Genomic DNA, 19,133 nt, shown 5'->3' with positions numbered 1-19,133 from the left:
AAATTCGATGCTGCATTTTAAAAACATTTAATGTGAAAAATTTAACAAAATCTCTCATTTCTTTTATAAAAAATATTAAATTTCCTTTAAAAATTTTTTTAGGGAAAATTTCCTTTAAATTTAAAGTTTTATCCATTGTACAAATCAATTTAGATATTAATGGTTTCAATAAAAACAAAATATGTCTAACTTTACTATTAAAATTGAAATTAATAAAAATAAAATTTTAAATATATTACTTAAAATATATTAAAGCTTATTTCTCAAATATATATATATATATATATATATATATATATATATATATATATATATATATATATATATTAAAACTTTATATAAAATTAAATTTGGTATACTTTAATAAAAATTTAAAAATAATTAAATAATTTGTTAACAACATTTAAAATTATAGTAATAAAAAAAAAAACTGTCTTCAAAACTTTAAAGAGTAGTGAACATAAATTACACATCAATCTAATAGTCAATGGTCCATTGTATGGTAAAAGAGAAAATATATATATAATAATATTAATAATTATATGATTTAATAATAATAATAACAATTATTATTATTATTATTATTATTATTATTATTATTATTATATTTTAAAAATTTTCCAGAAAATGTGGGTTGTTTTTTGTGAGGAGTGCCTACTGCCTACCATTTCCTTCAGGCATAAGCTTCATACGATCGAGAAGGAGCTTCTTCTTCAGGGAATGTGGTTCATGACTGGCGTGCTGTATGATCTCTCAATCTCCCACCAAAAGTGCATCATTTTATATGGAGAGCTTGCAAAAGTATCCTACATACAAAAGTCTAATCTATGCTTGCGTGGGATCCAAACGGTTGAGTGGTGTAGCTTGCAACATGAGAATGTGGATCACCTCTTCCTCCAATGTGTGGTTGCCTCTCGAAGATGGTATGTAAGTCCATTGCATTTAGATATAAGCTCTTTACGTACTGATTTTAGCTCCTTTTCCTTTCCGTTGCTTAAAGAAAAGGAGAAAGAAAATTATGAACTCTGTACAATGTTATTATGGGCTATATGGAGTGCTCGAAATGATTTGATTTTTAATGACAAACCTATGGATGACATTCATGTTCTTTCTCTAGCTTCTAATGTTCTTAATGATTATAGAGCTGCTCAACAGTTGGAGATGCAGGCCTGGTCCCGCGAGATGGCAATGTCATTCGATGCATGCCTTTAAGTTAACTGTTGACGCTGCTCTTCCTGGGAATGGCTCTGTGAATCTGGGAATGGTTGTGAGAGATCATCTAGGACATTAAAGTGGTTCAGTTAGAGGCTGATTCGTCTTTTGCGGAAATCCATGGCAATCCAGTTTGGTCTAGAGGCGGCACACAACGGGGGTTTTGCTTCTTTGCTTGTTGAAAGTGATAGCCTTGCTACTGTTCGAGCTCTTAATGGTGGTCTTGTTGTCAATCCTTGTCATCAGTTGCTTGTAGAGGACATTCTTTTGTTTTTGTCGTGTTTTTCTTCTATTCGGTGTAGTTTTTATTTCAAGAAACTGCAATATGTTGGCTAATAGCTTAGCTAAACTAAGCCCACAACAAGGACGTGTTTCCATTTAGATGGAAGATGTGCCTAGCTCGGTTGCCCATCTAGTTGAGTTGGAGATTTCCCATTCTTAGTAATGCAATTTCTTCTTCTTCTTCTAATAATAATAATAATAATAATAATAATAATAATAATAATAATGTGCCTTTATTCCCTAGGTGGCCAGTAGCTACTCATCCAAAATTGATTATAAGTAATTGTTAGTTTGGTGGAGCCGTGGAGTGCTCTAAATCTAATCGATGCCATTGGAAAAATAGACCAGAGGATGACAGCAGCTAAAAATAGGAAAAATTATTATTTTATTTACGTTTTTTAATTAAATTAATTATTTAATTTATATATTTTAAAAAATATATTATTTAATTTATTTCTTTTATTTTCATTAATTAAACTCTTTAATTTTTTCGTTAAAATTTTTCATTAGTTAATAGATTTTAATGCAAGTCATACTATTATTTAATATATTTATGTTAATAAAATTAATTTATCAATTCATATATTTTAAAAAATACTATTATTTTATCACCCTATTTTAATTAAACTAAGCAATTAGTCTATATATTTTTAAGAACACAATAATTTGAAAAATTTTATAAATAAAAATGAAAATTTAGGAATCTAAATCTAAACTTGCATTTTTTAATAAGATTATTTGAATATTTTTTATTCAATGGTTAACTAAATTATTTAATAAGATTCTAAACTCAAAGAAAGATATTTATAGATTAGCAAGGAGTAGAGAAAGGAAATGTCAAGATCTCAATCAAGTTAGGTGCATTAAGGATAAAGAAGGATAAGTGTTGGTGAAAGATGAGGACATTAAAGAAAGATGGAGAAATTATTTTAATGATCTCTTTAATAATAGTCAAAATGGAAATAGCGTGAATATAGATTATAGAACAATAGAAAATAATGTAAATTATACTAGAAGGATTATATCTTTAGAAGTAAAGGAAGCACTTAAGAGAATGAAAGTAGGTAAAGCCTGTGGACCCGATGAAATTGAAGTGTGGAAGTATTTGGGAGATATGGGAGTGGCATGGTTAACTAAATTATTTAATAAGATTCTAAACTCAAAGAAAATGCCTGATGAATGGAGGAATAGTATTTTAGTACCTATTTTTAAAAATAAGGGAGACATACAGAGTTGCTCAAACTATAGGGGAATTAAACTCATGAGCCATACTATGAAGTTGTGGGAGAGAGTTGTGGAGCATCGACTACGTCATGATACTTCTATCTCTCTCAATCAATTTGGTTTCATGCACAGTCGCTCAACTATGGAAGCGATCTTTCTCATTAGAAGCTTGATGGAGAAATATAGAGATGGGAAGAAAGATCTACACATGGTTTTTATTGATTTGGAGAAGGCTTATGATAGTGTTCCAAGAGAGGTCTTATGGAATGCGTTAGAACAAAAGAGGGTATCTATTAGGTACATACAAGTATTGAAAGATATGTATGAAGGAGCAACTACTATTGTGCATAAAGGGAGGGGACACAAGAGATTTTCCGATCTCAATTGGATTACACCAATGATCACCATAAGCCCTTACCTTTTACATTAGTTTTAGATGAACTGAAACATATACAAGAGAGTATTCCTTGGTGCATGATGTTTTGGATGATATTGTTCGATAGATGAGACACGAGAAGGAGTCAATACGAAGCTAGAACTTTGGAGAAGTACTCTAGAGTCAAAGGGTTTTAAGTTAAGTAGAACGAAGACAGAATACATGCATTGCAAGTTCAGTGAAGGCCAAACTGGTGATAGAGAAGGAGTTAGTTTGAATGGAGTGGCACTGTCCCAAAGTAATCACTTTAAATATCTAGGCTCAGTCCTTCAAGTAGATGGGGGATGTGAGGAGGATGTTAGTCATAGGATTAAAGTCGGATGGTTGAAGTGGAGACGTGCCACGAGATTTTTATGTGATCGTAAGATTCCCAATAAATTAAAAGGAAAATTTTACCGCATGACCATACGATGGCTATGCTATATGGTAGTGAGTGTTGAAAGAGTCGTATGCATCTAAGATAAGAGTTGCAGAGATGAGAATGTTAAGGTGGATGAGTGGTCATACTAGACTAGATAAAGTCCGTAATGAAAGTATTAGAGAAAAGGTAGGAGTGGTGCCAATTGAAGATAAGTTGAGAGAAGGGAGATTGAGGTGGTTTGGTCATGTGAAGCGTAGACATACGGAGGCTCCAGTTAGATAAGTAGAACACATTAGGCTAGAGGATAGAAAGAAAAAAAGGGGTAGACCTAAATTGACTTGGAGGAGAGTAGTACAGCATGACTTAGAAGCATTACACATTTCTGAGGATTTAACCCAAAATCGTTCAGAGTGGAAAAAGCGAATCCATATAGCCGACCAAATTTTTGGGATAAAGGCTTAGTTGAGTTGAGTTACTTGAACATTAATTTTGTACTGTATTTATTGGTAAATAAATTTTATGAATTATCGCCTTGATTACTTAGAGATTTAAGAAAACTTATTATTTTTTTGTGCAAACAGTTTATACTATTTTTTATCAAACTATGGAAAAGAGAAAGAGAATGAAAGAAATAAACATGTGAGTATAAAAAGAAAGAAACCTGGGAAGAGATAAATAATAGAAGGTAAGAGAAACAAAAGGGAGAGTGTCATAATAATTTGGATATAAAAAAAAATGAGAGGGACTAAAGAGTAAATAAAATAAAATTATAAGAACTAATTAATATATTTATTAAAATACAAGAATTAATTAATTAGTTTTACTAAAATATAGAGACTAAATAATAGTTTGATTGGTATTGACTAATAAATTATGAACAAATGGACTAAAAATTAAAAATAAAAAGATTAAATAATATATTTTTTAAAATATTAAATTAAATAATTAATTTCGTTAAAATATATAAATTAAATAATAATTTCCTTTGAAAATAAGGGCTGATGTTAAAAAGAAAAAAAGAATGCTAGTAGTTTTCAACATTTTAATATGATTTTTTAAAAATTTCATAAATAAAACATACCAAATAATAAAAATTAAATAATTAAAATACAAGCTTAACTTCAATTATCAGACAATTTAATTAGTTTTCTTACATTTTAAAAATGTATAAAGTGGGAGGTCTCGAGTAGGGATGGCAATGGATTGATTATTTGCGAATACTCGATTTAATTGAACCCTAATAAACAAATTTTAATATTATATAACTAGATTTAGAACTATTTGAATTAAAAAAAAAATAATACTTATAATGAGTTTGAATTTGAATTTTTCATGTTAGATTTAGTTATTCGGACCGTTTATATAAATAATTAATTAAATATAATATATATATTCTTATAATAATATTTAGACTAAATGGTTAAAAAATCAAAATTTTTATAAGTTTTTTAAATTTTAACCAAATCTTTTATTTTTATCAATTTAATTTCAAACTTTCATATTAATTTCAATTTCAACAATTAGCTTAATTATATTATTTAATTGATAAAATAATTTAAACATTTACCTACCTTATTAACATTAATTATTTTTTATAAAAGACCAAAAAAAACATTAATTAATTTTTATTTTTTATATCAATTTTAACAAATATTATTTTAATTAATTGTTGAAAATTATAATCACATTTATTTTTGTTACATTATTTATTGATATTTTTTGTATAAATATTTGATTTTTTTATTTTTTATTTTTGTCTTAAATTTGAAAAAAAATTAGAAAGATATTAATTAAAAGTATAAGTAAAAATAGAGAAAAAATTAAAAATTAAAATAATAATAATAGATATATTATTTATTTATTGTATTTTTTTATCAATATGAAGTTGTTATTAATGAAAATACTAAAATTATTGAAAAAATTAATAAAATAATTTAAATATTTTTATCAATTAATAAGTTTAATTGTTTTTAATTTAATTTATTGTTAAAATTGAAAACAGTTGAAAATGTTTATAATTAAATTGATAATACTAACGTTTATTATCAATTTTATTTTCCTTTTCCTCTTCCATTTCTCAGTCATTCTCCTCTATCCTCTAATTCCAACCTTTTTTTACCCTTTCAATACTTCAATTATTTCATAAACTCAAAACCTCTCTCTTTTTTTTTTTTAGTCCTCAGCATATTTAAAAGGAAATTTTTAATAATAAAGAATGAATTATTAAAGTAGCTACTTTATTTATGAAAAAGATCTTATTGAAATCCGAATATAAAAAGGAAAAGGCAGGAACACGATAGACCCAACCCACCCAATCAAAATCCCAACGAAATACCAGCCAACCTCGAAAAGGGAACCTGCAGCGTTAGACGTTGCAGCGACGAAATCTACTTTTACTACAATACCCTCAGAAAACTAATTCACACACACCGCAACAATAGAGGGCAATATAGGTAATCAATCAAAAGCTAGCAAAATCCATACTCTCTAATTTCCCTCCTCCGTCTTTTTTTTTTTTTTTTCTCAATCGTTATTTTCACCAGATCAATTAGTCTATCGAGTACGCTTTCCACCAATCTAAGAGGACTCGAAAGAGACCGTTGCAAATCAATTGCTCTGTACGGCCGCCGGAGGACGATACAATCGACAATCATTTCGGTGCTCCGAGATCGCCGTGCGTGCTGTAGCAGGCTACCCGGTCCTATTACTTGATTATTTTTAACGTTCAAATATTAGATTAAGAATTGCTCTAATTGTGTTTTAATTTGAGTAATTAATCGATTTTAATCGTTTGTTGATGCAGAATATGGGGCACAGAAGGCGTTTGATACTGGCAATTTTTATTGTTTTTCTATTCGCTTTCTCTTCTGGAAGAGGTGCTGTTTCGATTCTGTCCATAAAATACTATTCTCCTATATTTATATATATGCTCACGAAATATGGTTTGGATTAATTACTTGGATGAGATACAGAAAGCTGCTGGAAAATTAAACTTTCAATTCAATTTTTGGGCTTAATGGTATTGCCATGTTGGGTGCTAAAATTTTTTGAAGGGACGGTTGCTTCTTATTTTTACCTATAATCTCAGGATTGACAGCCTTTTGCTATGATGACTCATGACGGTGAGGTTTTGAATGTGCATGCTGATATAAATAAATAATTATTGTGGAAAATTTGAGAAAACAATATTCTCATTGAATTAATAAAAAGTTACACAGTACAGCTTATGTACAAGCAGAAAAGAAAAAACAGAATGTGAACTTCTCTTAATAGTAGCATAACCAATCTGTATAATTGTCTCTCACGCCTAACTAGCTTTGGCTCCTTGACTGTTATTTTGATCTAAGAATTGTTCATAGGTTTTTTGGACATTGGAATAATTGCCTATTTTTGCACGACGCATGATGGTTGTGCTTGAATTTTGAAAATTGGAAAAAGTAGTGGCTTCCCTCCATCCCCCTTGTCCAAGCGGGCTGGAGCAAGTTTATGAAGGGCTACGTGATGTTTAAAGATTTAATAGGATTTTGTTGCTAAATAGGTGGATTTTCCTTGCTTTGTCCTGTTTTAGGAAAAGATGATGCACCAACGCCAAGTAATTTGTTTTATCTCTCTTACAGAATGCTTGTGTATAATATTTACAAGTGTAAGGATAACATATATTTCCCTTGATGAAGAATGGGATTGTGGATGGCCGAAGTTAAATTGGTGGTGTGAATTTCTAAAATGAAATCTTCTAAGGATTTTGTTCTCGTTGCAGAGCTTAAGGTCACACACAAGCATATAGATCATCGCCCCATTTACAATCACACTCTTGCAACAATATTGGTGGAATATGCTTCTGCTGTAAGTTCCTTATAGAACCAAATCAAATCCATGAATTGGGACATGGCCTCTTAATTCTTTTATAATTGCAGAGTGTCATAAGTTTTTATATTGTGGAAGGTTTCCATAAAACTTATTTGGTAACTGAAATAAGCTTTGAACTTGCAGGTATATATGTCAGATTTGACAGAACTATTTACTTGGACATGCTCAAGATGTAATGATTTGACTGAGGTACTTTGATTAATATAATATAATCATAGTTCAACTAAGCTTTCATTTTATTTAAGTGATCCTAATACGCATTTGAATGGGAACAGGGATTTGAGATTATAGAGCTGATTATTGACATTCAGCACTGCTTACAGGTGCATTTCTTTTGGCACTCTTGCTTGTTTAATTAAAAGTGTGAGATGTCCCTTGTTTTGTTTTGCTATTAGTTTCTTATTCCCTATGTACTGACTTCTCTGTGGTTATCTCTAATAGGCATTTGTTGGTGTGGCAAAGAATCTTAATGCTGTAGTTATTGCATTTCGAGGAACTCAGGAACACAGGTATGCATATTAACTCCTCCTAAGTAATTTGTGCTTAGCCGGTATCAAACCTGAATAAAGGAGGAGGGTTGCGATATGTGACAACCAGTATAAAAATTTCGTCACACCTTGTGACATTGGGAGATATAGGAGTGGCATGGTTAACTAAATTATTTAATAAGATTTTAAATTCAAAGAAAATGCCTGATGAATGGAGGAGTATTTTAATACCTATTTTTAAAAATAAGGGAGACATACAGAGTTGCTCAAATTATAGGAAAATTAAACTAATGAGCCATACTATGAAGTTGTAGGAGAGAGTTATGGAACATCGACTACATCATGACACTTCTATCTCTCCCAATCAATTTGGTTTCATGCCCGGTCGTTCAACTATGGAAGCGATCTTTCTCATTAAAAGCTTGATGGAGAAATATAGAGATGTGAAGAAAGATTTATACATGGTTTTTATTGATTTGGAGAAGGCTTATGATAGTGTTCCAAGAGATGTCTTATGGAGAGTGTTAGAACAAAAAAATGTATCTATTAGGTACATACAAGTGTTGAAAGATATGTATGAAGGAGCAATTATTATTATGCCCACAGTGGGAGGGCATACAAGAGAATTTCCTATCTCAATTGGATTACACCAAGGTTCAGCTGTAAGCCCTTACCTTTTTACATTAGTTTTAGATGAGTTGACGAAATATATACAAGAGAGTATCCCTTGGTGCATGATGTTTGCAAATGATATAGTTCTGATATATGAGACACAATAAAGAGTCAATAGAAAGTTAGAGTTTTGGAGAAGTACTCTAGAGTCAAAGGGTTTTAAGTTAAGTAGAACGAAAACAAAATACATGCATTGCAAGTTCAGTGAAGGCCGAACTGCTGATAGGGAAAGAGTTTATTTAGATGGAGTGGTATTGCCCCAAAGTAATCACTTTAAATATCTCGGCTCAATCCTTCAAGTAGATGGGAGATGTGAGGAGGATGTTAGTCATAGGATTAAAGCCGGATAGTTGAAGTGGAGAAGTGCCACGGGAGTTTTATGTGATCGCAAGATTTCCAATAAGTTGAAAGGAAAATTTTACTGTATAGCCATATGACCGGTCATGTTATATGGTAGTGATTGTTGGACACTGAAGGAGTCGTATGTGTCTAAGATAAGAGTTGCGGAGATAAAAATGTTAAGGTGGATGAGTGGTCATACTAGACTAGATAAAGTCCGTAATGAGAGTATTAGAGAAAAGATAGGAGTTGTGTCAATTGAGGATAAGTTGAGAGAAGTGAGATTGACGTGGTTTGGTCATGCGAAGCGTAGACATATGGAGGCTCCAGTTAGACAAGTAGAGCACATTAGTTTAGAGGATAGAAAGAAAAGAAGGGGTAGACCTAAACTGACTTGGAGAAGAGTAGTACAACATGATCTAAAAGTATTACACATTTCTGAGGATTTAATCCAAAATCGTTTAGGATAGAGAAAGAGAATCCATATAATCGACCACAAATTCTTGGGATAAAGGCTTAGTTGAATTGAGTTGAGTTAATCGTGCTTATAATGTCATTTGAGGTTATTAAGCTACCTGTTAGGGATTTCTCAGAGTTCAATTGGCTGTCCATAGTAAAAAAATTTACACAAGTGACAGGAGGAGGTAGAGATATATATTTTTTTTTGGTTTTTTTTTTTTTGGCCGGGGGGGGGGGTGGGTTGCGCGCCGCGGGGGGAAGGGAGATATTGGGGAATGAGAAGACATATCAAAATATTATTCTCAAGTAGCACAGTGAACATCCAAAATATTTTTGCACTAGTGCATTCACCTGCACAAGTGTTACACACAGACCTATATATCGTTTGCATGTGAGCACATGCATATATTTTAGAAAAATCTCCTACTTGACCGGTAAATGGTGCTTAGAATTTTACACAATATGGAAAGATTTGGTAATCAGAGCTAAACCTACTTATTCCTCAAAACTGAAAAGACAATAGATTTAGTTTAACCTCTTAGTGGAGGTTGTCTTTTGTAAAATGCCCTTATTGATTGCTTCCTAATTTATTCATTACATTTCTGCAGCATACAGAATTGGGTTGAAGACTTATTCTGGAAACAGCTTGATCTAAATTATCCTGGCATGCCTGATGCAATGGTGTGTATTGCAGAAAATTTTTTCTGAATGTGCTGACAAGTTCTGTTTTATAGTTAATAATTGCAATCTTTACTCCGTTGCATTATTTCAGGTGCATCATGGATTTTATTCTGCTTATCATAACACAACATTACGCCCTGGAATTCTAAATGCAGTCAAAAGAGCAAAGGATTATTATGGAGATCTTGACATCATGGTGACAGGGCATTCAATGGGAGGGGCTATGGCTGCCTTTTGTGGACTTGATCTAACTGTAATCAGAATTATCCTTTTCTTAATACAGTTGAAATGATATTTGTCTCTAGTTTGTTGCTTTTCTTCCATAACATTACTATTGTAGCTTATTATTCAAGCTTGATTTTCAATACGTAGAAGTTGCATTGAATGAATATCTGTTTTTTCTCAGGTTAACCACAAAGCCAAAAATGTGATGGTTATGACATTTGGACAGCCTCGTATTGGAAATGCAGATTTTGTATCTTATTATAGCCGACTTGTGCCAAATACAATCCGAGTAACAAATGGCCATGATATTGTGCCTCATTTGCCTCCATATTACAGTTACTTCCCTCAGAAGACGTACCATCACTTCCCAAGAGAGGTAATGTTGCCATCCTTAGATGAATAATCAATGACAAAGACATAACGTCACTTGCCATGTCTCCATATCCTGAGATATTGGGATCAGACAATTCTAATACATGGATGCGACTTAAATTTTTTTTTGAACTTACAAAATTGCAATTTTGCAGGTGTGGCTGTATAACATTGGATTAGGAAGTCTGGTCTACAGAGTAGAGAAGGTATGTGATGTTACCGGCGAAGATCCCACTTGCAGCAGGTGAGCCTTTCCTTTTATGTGTTATCGTGATAACTGAAATACTGAACTAGGTTTATATTTCATCCATTATTTAGGTAAGATCTATTAAAGAATTCTTGGACTTGCATTTGAATGCTCCTGATCACTGGAAAATGAGGGTTCTTTAGACTTTAAATTCATGTGGTTTTGTTGGGAACAATAGCTTACCTTCTGTTATTTTTGCAGGTCAGTAAGCGGGACCAGCATTTCAGATCATTTAATTTATTATGGTATTGATTTAAGGGGAAAGGCATTGAATTCTTGTGGAATTGTAATGGATTCTCGTGTAAACGAATATGGCAGAACAGATATCCAAGGAAATTTTAAATTGTCTAGAGATCCTGCTTCACCTATTCTTAAACTGAAAACAGACGTGAATGCTGGAGGCAATCATGGTTAGAATATTATTTGGGTCGGGGCAAGATTTTCACGTTGATTTCTCCCCAACCAAGTTAATCTTCATTGTCTCTTTGGCACTTTTCCTTAGGAGGTTTGGATGGAGAATGTTGTTGTTCAGGGTAGGGAGGAAACGTGTATAGAGAAATTGACTTCTGTACATTTTAAGCCTTGTTAATATCATATGAATACAGATAACCATATTGTTTCAACTATTTTTAGTGAGATATTCCACATATACCGTTGTAAGTTCAGAAAATCTGTGAATTGTTGGAGTGATCACTTATATGTACTCCTGGACTTGTGGAAACGATGAGTTAGGTTCTCAAATTAATGTATCTGATATAATTATGCCCAATGAATCAATGTGTTAGAATTGCATATGGGTTTTTTATGCGAGACTTTTGGGCGTTCTCCTAACTGTGTCCTATGCCTCATCATAATTATTATTATATTCAAAACATTGCTTATACTATTTTACCCCCATTCTGGATTCAAAATATCCTTGGATGAGATGAGATGAAATCAAATGCTAACTGTTGGAAGTAGCAGAGATCGACTGGAAATTAAAAGGTAAACGAGTTGATTTTAGCTGGAAACAGAAATTTACATCAAATTGGCCATGAAGCAAATCTATGAACACCATGATTTTAGGTGGGATCCATTATAATTCTAAATGATGTCAATTTTAGATTAGGTGAGTGTATATGCCCTGGTACAATAAACATGATAAACAATGGGGTATGCATGGCAAGCTTGTCATTTCTAATATTTCCTTCAGATTGCCCTCAGATACTGCCAACTTCACCTGCATAAAATAATGCTACTTTCAGCTCCTTCGAATTTCTTTTGCTGAAAAATATTATAATTTGAACAATAAGAGCTTGCAACATCTTAATGCAAAGAGATTATCCTATGATTAAGCTGATTTGATGATGTTGCCTATAGTTCTTGTGTTAGTGACTAAACTCTTAATAGCCTATAAATATAAAGAAATATGAGATTAGTGGCGTGAGTAAATACCAAAAAAGAATGAAAGAAATAAATTACGTACCTTGGTAGGTGTCATAACTCCTATTGACAATGCAAAGGATAATGCATTTCTGTCACACTTGAAATTTCGCTAACTCATATTCAACTATTATCTTCATATATTACAGAAAATGCAACACTTTATTAGGTAACATTCTCAGTGAAAATATAATGCATCCCGACAGCCTGTATCCAATTTTTAAGATAATACTTTCTTAGCCAAACTTAATCCAAATCAGTATTTTAAAATCATTTCAATGGTGTCATTTCTAGTTTTATCCGAACTCTTTATGTCTTGTTCAAATACTTTGTGTCTTGTTTGAACACTTTGTGTTTGATTGTTGATGAATCCAAATCTAACTTGAACATAAATTATTAAAGCCTTTTAAGGACTTAATTCAAACTTTGGGGTGTACTATATCATTAGATATTCATATACCTTTTCAGCAATTAATATTTGTATCTCGTCTCCTAGACCACTTTTGCTTCCTTCACAAGTTTAGTCTCTCTTGTACATGTATAAACGGATCAACTTTCGAATATATATCACAAGAAATTGCTATATTGCCACCAACAGAAAGCTATCTCCCTAGAAACTGCAACATACGGCTGAAGAAATTGTTAGAGGTTTTTAATGGGAACTCGGAGTTGTGCTAAGTGAGGTGTGTAGTTTTGGTTTTGGTTTGGTTCTAGTAAAAATCAGAATTGAAACCAAAATTTGGTTCTTCTGCTTTTTAGAATCAAAACCATGATTGAATTTTGGTTCAGTTTCAGTTCGATTCTAAGTACTTTTGGTTTCAGCTCAGTTATAGTTTTAGTTTTGATTCGAATTTATTTCTATACTCAAAATTATAATATTATTATATTATTATATTTATTTTAAAAAAATAAGAATAATTATACATTTCTAACATCAAAATATCAATAAAAATAACAATACTAATATTAATATAGAAATATAATATCAATAAAGTAACATAAAATAAAATTAACAATTCTTACGTAAAAATATAAAATAATATCAAATATTTATAATAAGTCACGTTATATTTCCATATTCTCAATTATAAAATAACAATAAATCACTTCATAAAAAATTTTGTACATTATGTTTAAAATTTTTTTAAAATTAAAAATAAGATAACTTATATTATCTTATACATAATTTTCAATTACATAATTTTTAACTTAAAAATATACTATATGATAAAAAGTGAATTTATCATGTAATTAATGAATAGAAAGTATTTATGATTAAAAGTAATAAAGTTAATATTAAATTACATAAGGACAAATTAGGTTATACACATATATATACAACCTTAATTCATATAAAAATATATAATTTATTGAAACTGTATAATATATTTAAAAAATTATAAAAATATGTCTAATTTCAGTTTTTCAGTTCATTCTCGATAAGCTCCAATTCATAAAAAATCAGAATTAAATCAAAATAGTAAATTAAATTTAGCACAATATTATTCAATTTCTACAGTAATAATCCTTTTTTTATTTCAATTTGGTTTAGTATAGTTTTTCGGCCGGCTCCAGGCCTACTGGCACTGTGCACTGCCGTACTGCAAAGTCTCCAAACCATTTTCAGTTGCTTGAACTAATGACAATGTCTCCTCCACAATATCATCCGATTTAGAACAATCACTGAAGAAGCTATCCTTTTCTGATCCAAGTCGTGGAGAGGAATATTCAGACTCGTCAGACCTTCCCTCAGATGTAAATCCCTCCACATCCTTAAATTTCCTCGACGAAAAGGATCGATTTGGTGACCCTTTTGAAATCAATCTCCCAGCTGGTTCTTGGTCTTCAACAGCAACACCATCTTCCTTGTTCATTTCTTTTTCTCCTTTCGATTCTTTATATTCATTAGCAACGGGCACTACATTCTCATCGCCTAAATTTTGGCTTCCTTCTTGCCGCACCAATGAGTCAGTCTTGTTTCCTTTCTCCCTTGTTTCATCGACAGTTTTTATGACTTCGCTTTTCCTGCTAGCGGCATCAGATTTCTTTCGAGTTATGGTGTTTCCTGTGGCAACAGCATGTTTTGATTCTCCACAACCCATTTCTGTGAATCTTGAAAGGGAAAAGATGCATATGGTGAGGCAGAATTCTGTCCTCTCCCTTTCTTATAGAGGGAGAGAGATTCTAATTGCCTGTGTATTTCCGTTATTCTGGTGATAAGGGATGCAGAGGCACCCTGCATGGGGTTGTAATTTGGTGTCTTAGCCAGTTTTTTCCGTTGTGCTTTGGAGGCTGAGATGAACACACACGGGTCTATTTTTAGGCAATTGTATGAGGATTGAGGCCTGCTGGTTCTGCTATCCAAAACTCCATACCAGAATGACGAAATCAACTGGAAACGTAAGGATTGTGGGTCCTTCTTGCCCATCAAACCATGCTAAATTAACAACAGAAATCAGCAATTCGCATCTATATCTGATCTTATGCATATAATTCAGTCATTTAAATAGGCAAACTAAATATTTATATTTTTATATATATTTTTAAAATTCAGCGATCCACTTGCAGTGCAGTTCGGATAGGTGCAATGTGCTGTTGTGAAGATCCAATCTACGGACTACTGCTGCACAGAATTCTATGCACGGCTGTGCAAATTTAATAAAGAAAAGAGCATCTCTTCTGGTCTCTTCATAATTGATGATCTCACATAAAATGAGCCGTCTACTCTAAGAAATATATATATATATATATATATATATATATATATATATATATATATATATATATATTGGACGGGCCCATACCCCACAAAAAATATTAAAAATTGAAGCAGTAAAGTTTTATTAATTAAAACATTCCAAATATTGTTTTATTTTACTTTCTGCACTGCCTATTTTAGGAAACATAAAAAATATAAGAATAGCCTAATGTAATTTTTAAAAATAAAATAAATAATTTTATTAAAATAAAGTAATTCTCCCTATACTCCCAGTATAGAAATAATCAAATATGTCATCTACAAAGTCAAATTCCATATTTACCTGTTGTTTTCTATTGGATTCATGCCCTCCTCTGGCCTCTCCCTCCAAGTTGGGAGTAAAAAACGGTAGCTCGACGAGTCTTCTAACCGTTTGTGGAAATGCCCAAACAGCTGATGTTTTTCTACATTTGGTTTTGCCGATGTTGCGATTTCCAATTCGCCCAGATTACGGTGCCTGCCAAGTCATCAACAGCCACTGCCGCCCCACCTTATCCTCTTATCCTTCAAGTGGGCTTCCATGCCTTGGTTAATGCCATTATTCCAGAAATTATTTTCCTTCTCACGTTTTTTATGGGAAATGAATTGATTTCACTCTAAAGGTTATGTATTCTCATGATGGGTTGCTTTCTTTCTTTATTTGTTTGCAGGATTGCTACAAACCAAAGGAAGGAAACTGCTTTCTTTGCTTTTAGCCTTCCTTGTTCTGCGCTCTCTTCGCAAATCTATCTATTATCCATTTCTCTCCAAAACTAATGGAAGGCACCACCCCATCTAATGGACGTCTTGATTTTGGGAAGATGGGCTATGGGTACTTTGTTCATTTCCTTTTTTCCCCCCTCTGTTTTCTTTGTTTTCCTTCTTCAATTATCGTTTTCGTATTTACTTTCTTTTCTTTTTCTTTGATAGATGCGAGCATTACAGGAGAAGATGCAAGATTCGAGCTCCGTGCTGCAACGAGGTCTTCCCTTGTCGCCATTGTCACAACGAGGCCGCGGTATTATTTCTCTTTGTTTTCCCTTCTTCTCTTTTTCGCTCAGCACAAATCCTTTTCCTTTATACCTTGTCTTGATCTGGGTGATCTATATTTTCCTTTTATCTTCTTCATTGGAGCATGTCGGGCTCTGTTTTGTTAGAGAACAAGTCAAATTGAAATTAGGAATTATAATAAATTTATGAAGTTTAGTAGAATTTAATGTATGAACTTTAATAATCAGAGTTTTAAGAGGATTAGTTTTTCTTTTTTAGTGGTCTATGTATATGTAGTTGGTTGGCTATTACATGGAATTTGTTATGAAGAGCTCAGGAGAAGTGTTTGAGGGTCAAAAAAAAAAAATAGTTGTAATTATTTTTTCTTTTGAAAGTGAATTTGTTTGGGGGAATAGGTTTACGCCTAACCAATTTCTTTATTTTGTGTGGGTGTTGTTTTCACAACATGTTTCCTTTTATTTTGCTTAATCTGTAGTTCTGAACATTTAAGGATGGATGCTTAAGCTGGTCTTGGTGTTTGTTAATTATTTTTCTTTGCCTTAAATTGCTGGATCATGCTAGCCAATATTCCTTGGCACTTCTTGTCTTTCTACCTTGTAAATATGTAAGTGAACCTTGTTCTGATATGGATTATCATTTATCTTCCCTTCGTTTTATTCATTAGAGCATGTTGAAGAACCCCTATGATCGGCACGAGCTCAATCGCTACGATGTCAAGCAAGTATGTTAATCTAAGTCTCTTTCTGTTAGTATTTAATTGTTCTTAAATTACTGGGTTATGAATAGGAACTGATGAGATCCATGGTGTTTGTATTGACGTTTCAGGTAATATGTTCAGTTTGTGACACAGAGCAGCCGGTGTGTATACTTCTACATTTGTAATGCACAAATTTCTTGTTCTTATTTTTTTATTTTTATTAATTTTTTAAAATCTTCTTTGTTATCTCAAATCAAATTAACTTAAATTGCAGGTTGCTAAAGTTTGTACGAACTGTGGGGTCAATATGGGGGAATACTTCTGTGGAGTCTGCAAATTCTACGATGACGATGTAATCTTACCTTTTGAAATTGAATAATCAATATTGGTTTATTGAAAAATTACTCCTTTGCTGTTTCTAATATTTATTTTGTTTCTGGTAGATACTTATGAGTCTCTCTTATGTTCGGATCACTTGAGTAGTTGATATTAGTAACTGATGTTAGCTTGTGGTAATCTATGATGCAGACAGAGAAAGGGCAGTTCCATTGTGATGATTGTGGGATCTGTAGGTAAGTGATCCTAGTTTTGGTTCGTTAGTTCTTTTTGTCTCCCTTAAATGTTGCCAATGAATTCATGAAATTAAATTCCTGTGTCTGTGATGTAAAACAGAGTTGGTGGCCTTGAGAATTATTTTCACTGCAATAAGTGTGGTATGCACTAGCTCCCTCATTGCTTTGCTGTTCATGCGCATCTTGCAATTAGTTACAGTTTATGTTTCTTCCTTCTGATGGCATTGGAGCTCTTATGCATACTAGTTTTTTAACTGTAGATTCCATCCCTTCCTGATATGCATTTAGATCCTTTTGCCAGAATCTCCTGTATGCTGACAATGTTTAATGTATATGCAGGTTCTTGCTATTCAATTAGCCTGTGCGGTAATCATTCATGTGTGGAGAACTCCATGCGCCACCACTGCCCCATATGTTATGAGGTATGTGTTGTGATTGCTTAATCTTCTGGAGAAGTTAACTTTTTTGTTATGTACTGACACCTTCCATAATATACTTCTGCAGTACTTGTTTGACTCGCTAAAAGACACTAGTGTAATGAAATGCGGGCACACAATGCATTTTGAATGTTATTGCGAGATGATAAAGCGTGATAAGTAAGTTCTCTGGCGTGATAAGTAAGTTCTCTGGAAGTTGTACTTTAGTTTTGTTTTTGTGATTCTCAAGTCAAAACTTGGTTTTAACTTTAATCGGCAGATACTGTTGTCCCATATGCTCCAAATCAGTGATTGACATGTCCAAAACCTGGAAGAGAATAGATGAGGAGGTAGGCAGATACTGTTGTCCCATATGCTCCACGTGGTTTCAATAGTTTGCATGTTCTTGAAAGTTATTTTTGTTGGTTGGATTATCCACAAGACATTTTCTGTAAATGATACAACACTGATTCATTGTCAATCATTCTCAGATAGAAGCAACCATCATGCCTGAGGATTACCGCTACAAGAAGGTTCTTGCTTCCATCCTTATTAACATATATTTACCTGATTTATGTATCTACTCTATCTAGTTCAGTTAGTTTACCCTCTATGTATTGCTTTAAAGAATGCTGCAGCCCTGATCTAAGAGTCTACCAGTGTGCTATATGATGTGCTGTCAGGGATTTAATGTGATTTTGGGGGTACTTTTCATAACACATCATTATGAGTTACCAAAAAAGGAAAACCTACATAGAAAATAGATGTAAGTTAAGCTTGTGAACTTACATATAATCTGATTTGCATCAGTCATGCTAGCCTGTCTCCTATGTTTGAATCAAGTAATTTGTATCAGTGGCACTGAAATTGGCTGCATTGTTAATCTTTTCAAGTAATATTCACTGAAAGACCTCTAAAAAGCAAGGACGATTTGCAGGTTTGGATCCTCTGTAATGACTGCAATGACACAACAGAAGTCTACTTCCACATAATTGGGCAGAAGTGCAGCCACTGCAAATCATACAATACCCGCACAATAGCACCTCCTGTTCTTCCCCAATGACGGAGTTATGGTTATGGGAAAATATCCAGCCATGTAAGAGCATTGAGAGCTTGCATCCCAAGCATAAAACAAATGGTGTACACATAATTGCAGCTCTAGCATTTTCAATGATTATTGCTTATTAAACAGAATTCTGTACCATTACAACATGATTCAACTGTAGCATTTGCATTGATGCCTCAGAAACGTTTTTCTCAGGTTATTCTTCCTCCAATTTACAGAATTAAAACCCTGGTATTAAGTCTCTGGGTTGATGTAGACATTACATATACAGCAATCCATATACAGGAATGTTGTTTCCTTACTATGAATTCTCAGTGATTGTTTTGGATAACTGGTTGGGCTGTGCA

At 32.6% G+C, this 19,133-nt stretch overlaps 2 protein-coding genes across 5 annotated transcripts; both read left to right on the top strand.

The window, feature by feature from the left end:
- The first annotated feature begins 6,026 nt into the window (after positions 1-6,026).
- LOC110631468 (lipase) lies at positions 6,027-11,634 on the top strand. Of its 2 annotated transcripts, none has more exons than XM_021779307.2 (11): positions 6,027-6,189; positions 6,319-6,391; positions 7,273-7,358; positions 7,506-7,571; positions 7,658-7,705; positions 7,824-7,891; positions 9,949-10,021; positions 10,113-10,274; positions 10,428-10,622; positions 10,774-10,862; positions 11,067-11,634. In XM_021779307.2, the coding sequence occupies exons 2-11, from the start codon at positions 6,322-6,324 to the stop codon at positions 11,278-11,280; spliced, it is 1,071 nt and encodes a 356-aa protein (XP_021634999.2). In that variant the 5' UTR covers positions 6,027-6,189; positions 6,319-6,321; the 3' UTR covers positions 11,281-11,634. The 2 variants fall into 2 exon arrangements, with proteins under 2 accessions (XP_021634999.2, XP_021634998.2); XM_021779306.2 differs by having other exon boundaries at positions 6,029-6,213.
- A 3,678-nt stretch (positions 11,635-15,312) lies between these two features.
- On the top strand, positions 15,313-18,980 carry LOC110631476 (E3 ubiquitin-protein ligase MIEL1). 3 transcript variants are annotated; one of them, XM_058136819.1, is made up of 13 exons: positions 15,313-15,555; positions 15,696-15,856; positions 15,955-16,042; positions 16,700-16,756; positions 16,861-16,893; positions 17,007-17,084; positions 17,261-17,304; positions 17,405-17,445; positions 17,644-17,726; positions 17,809-17,900; positions 18,001-18,070; positions 18,212-18,253; positions 18,658-18,980. In XM_058136819.1, the coding sequence occupies exons 2-13, from the start codon at positions 15,801-15,803 to the stop codon at positions 18,781-18,783; spliced, it is 810 nt and encodes a 269-aa protein (XP_057992802.1). In that variant the 5' UTR covers positions 15,313-15,555; positions 15,696-15,800; the 3' UTR covers positions 18,784-18,980. The 3 variants fall into 3 exon arrangements, with proteins under 3 accessions (XP_057992802.1, XP_057992803.1, XP_021635008.2); XM_058136820.1 differs by having other exon boundaries at positions 15,313-15,573; XM_021779316.2 differs by lacking the exon at positions 15,313-15,555 and having other exon boundaries at positions 15,580-15,856.
- The last annotated feature ends 153 nt before the right edge of the window (positions 18,981-19,133 follow it).

Source organism: Hevea brasiliensis, chromosome 15, assembly GCF_030052815.1.
Source record: "Hevea brasiliensis isolate MT/VB/25A 57/8 chromosome 15, ASM3005281v1, whole genome shotgun sequence".
NCBI classification, from domain to species: Eukaryota; Viridiplantae; Streptophyta; class Magnoliopsida; order Malpighiales; family Euphorbiaceae; genus Hevea; species Hevea brasiliensis.
This window is presented reverse-complemented; position numbering and strand designations above follow the sequence as displayed.

Bases quoted from the DNA above. Each gene is read 5' to 3' on its own strand.
- LOC110631468 (XM_021779307.2), top strand. From the start codon at position 6,322: ATGGGGCACAGAAGGCGTTTGATACTGGCAATTTTTATTGTTTTTCTA. The intron at 6,392-7,272 runs GTGCTGTTTCGA...TTCTCGTTGCAG, and splicing joins CGCTTTCTCTTCTGGAAGAG to AGCTTAAGGTCACACACAAG. The intron at 10,863-11,066 runs GTGAGCCTTTCC...TTATTTTTGCAG, and splicing joins GAAGATCCCACTTGCAGCAG to GTCAGTAAGCGGGACCAGCA.
- LOC110631476 (XM_058136819.1), top strand. From the start codon at position 15,801: ATGGAAGGCACCACCCCATCTAATGGACGTCTTGATTTTGGGAAGATG. The intron at 15,857-15,954 runs GTACTTTGTTCA...TTTCTTTGATAG, and splicing joins TTTGGGAAGATGGGCTATGG to ATGCGAGCATTACAGGAGAA. The intron at 17,305-17,404 runs GTAAGTGATCCT...GATGTAAAACAG, and splicing joins GATGATTGTGGGATCTGTAG to AGTTGGTGGCCTTGAGAATT.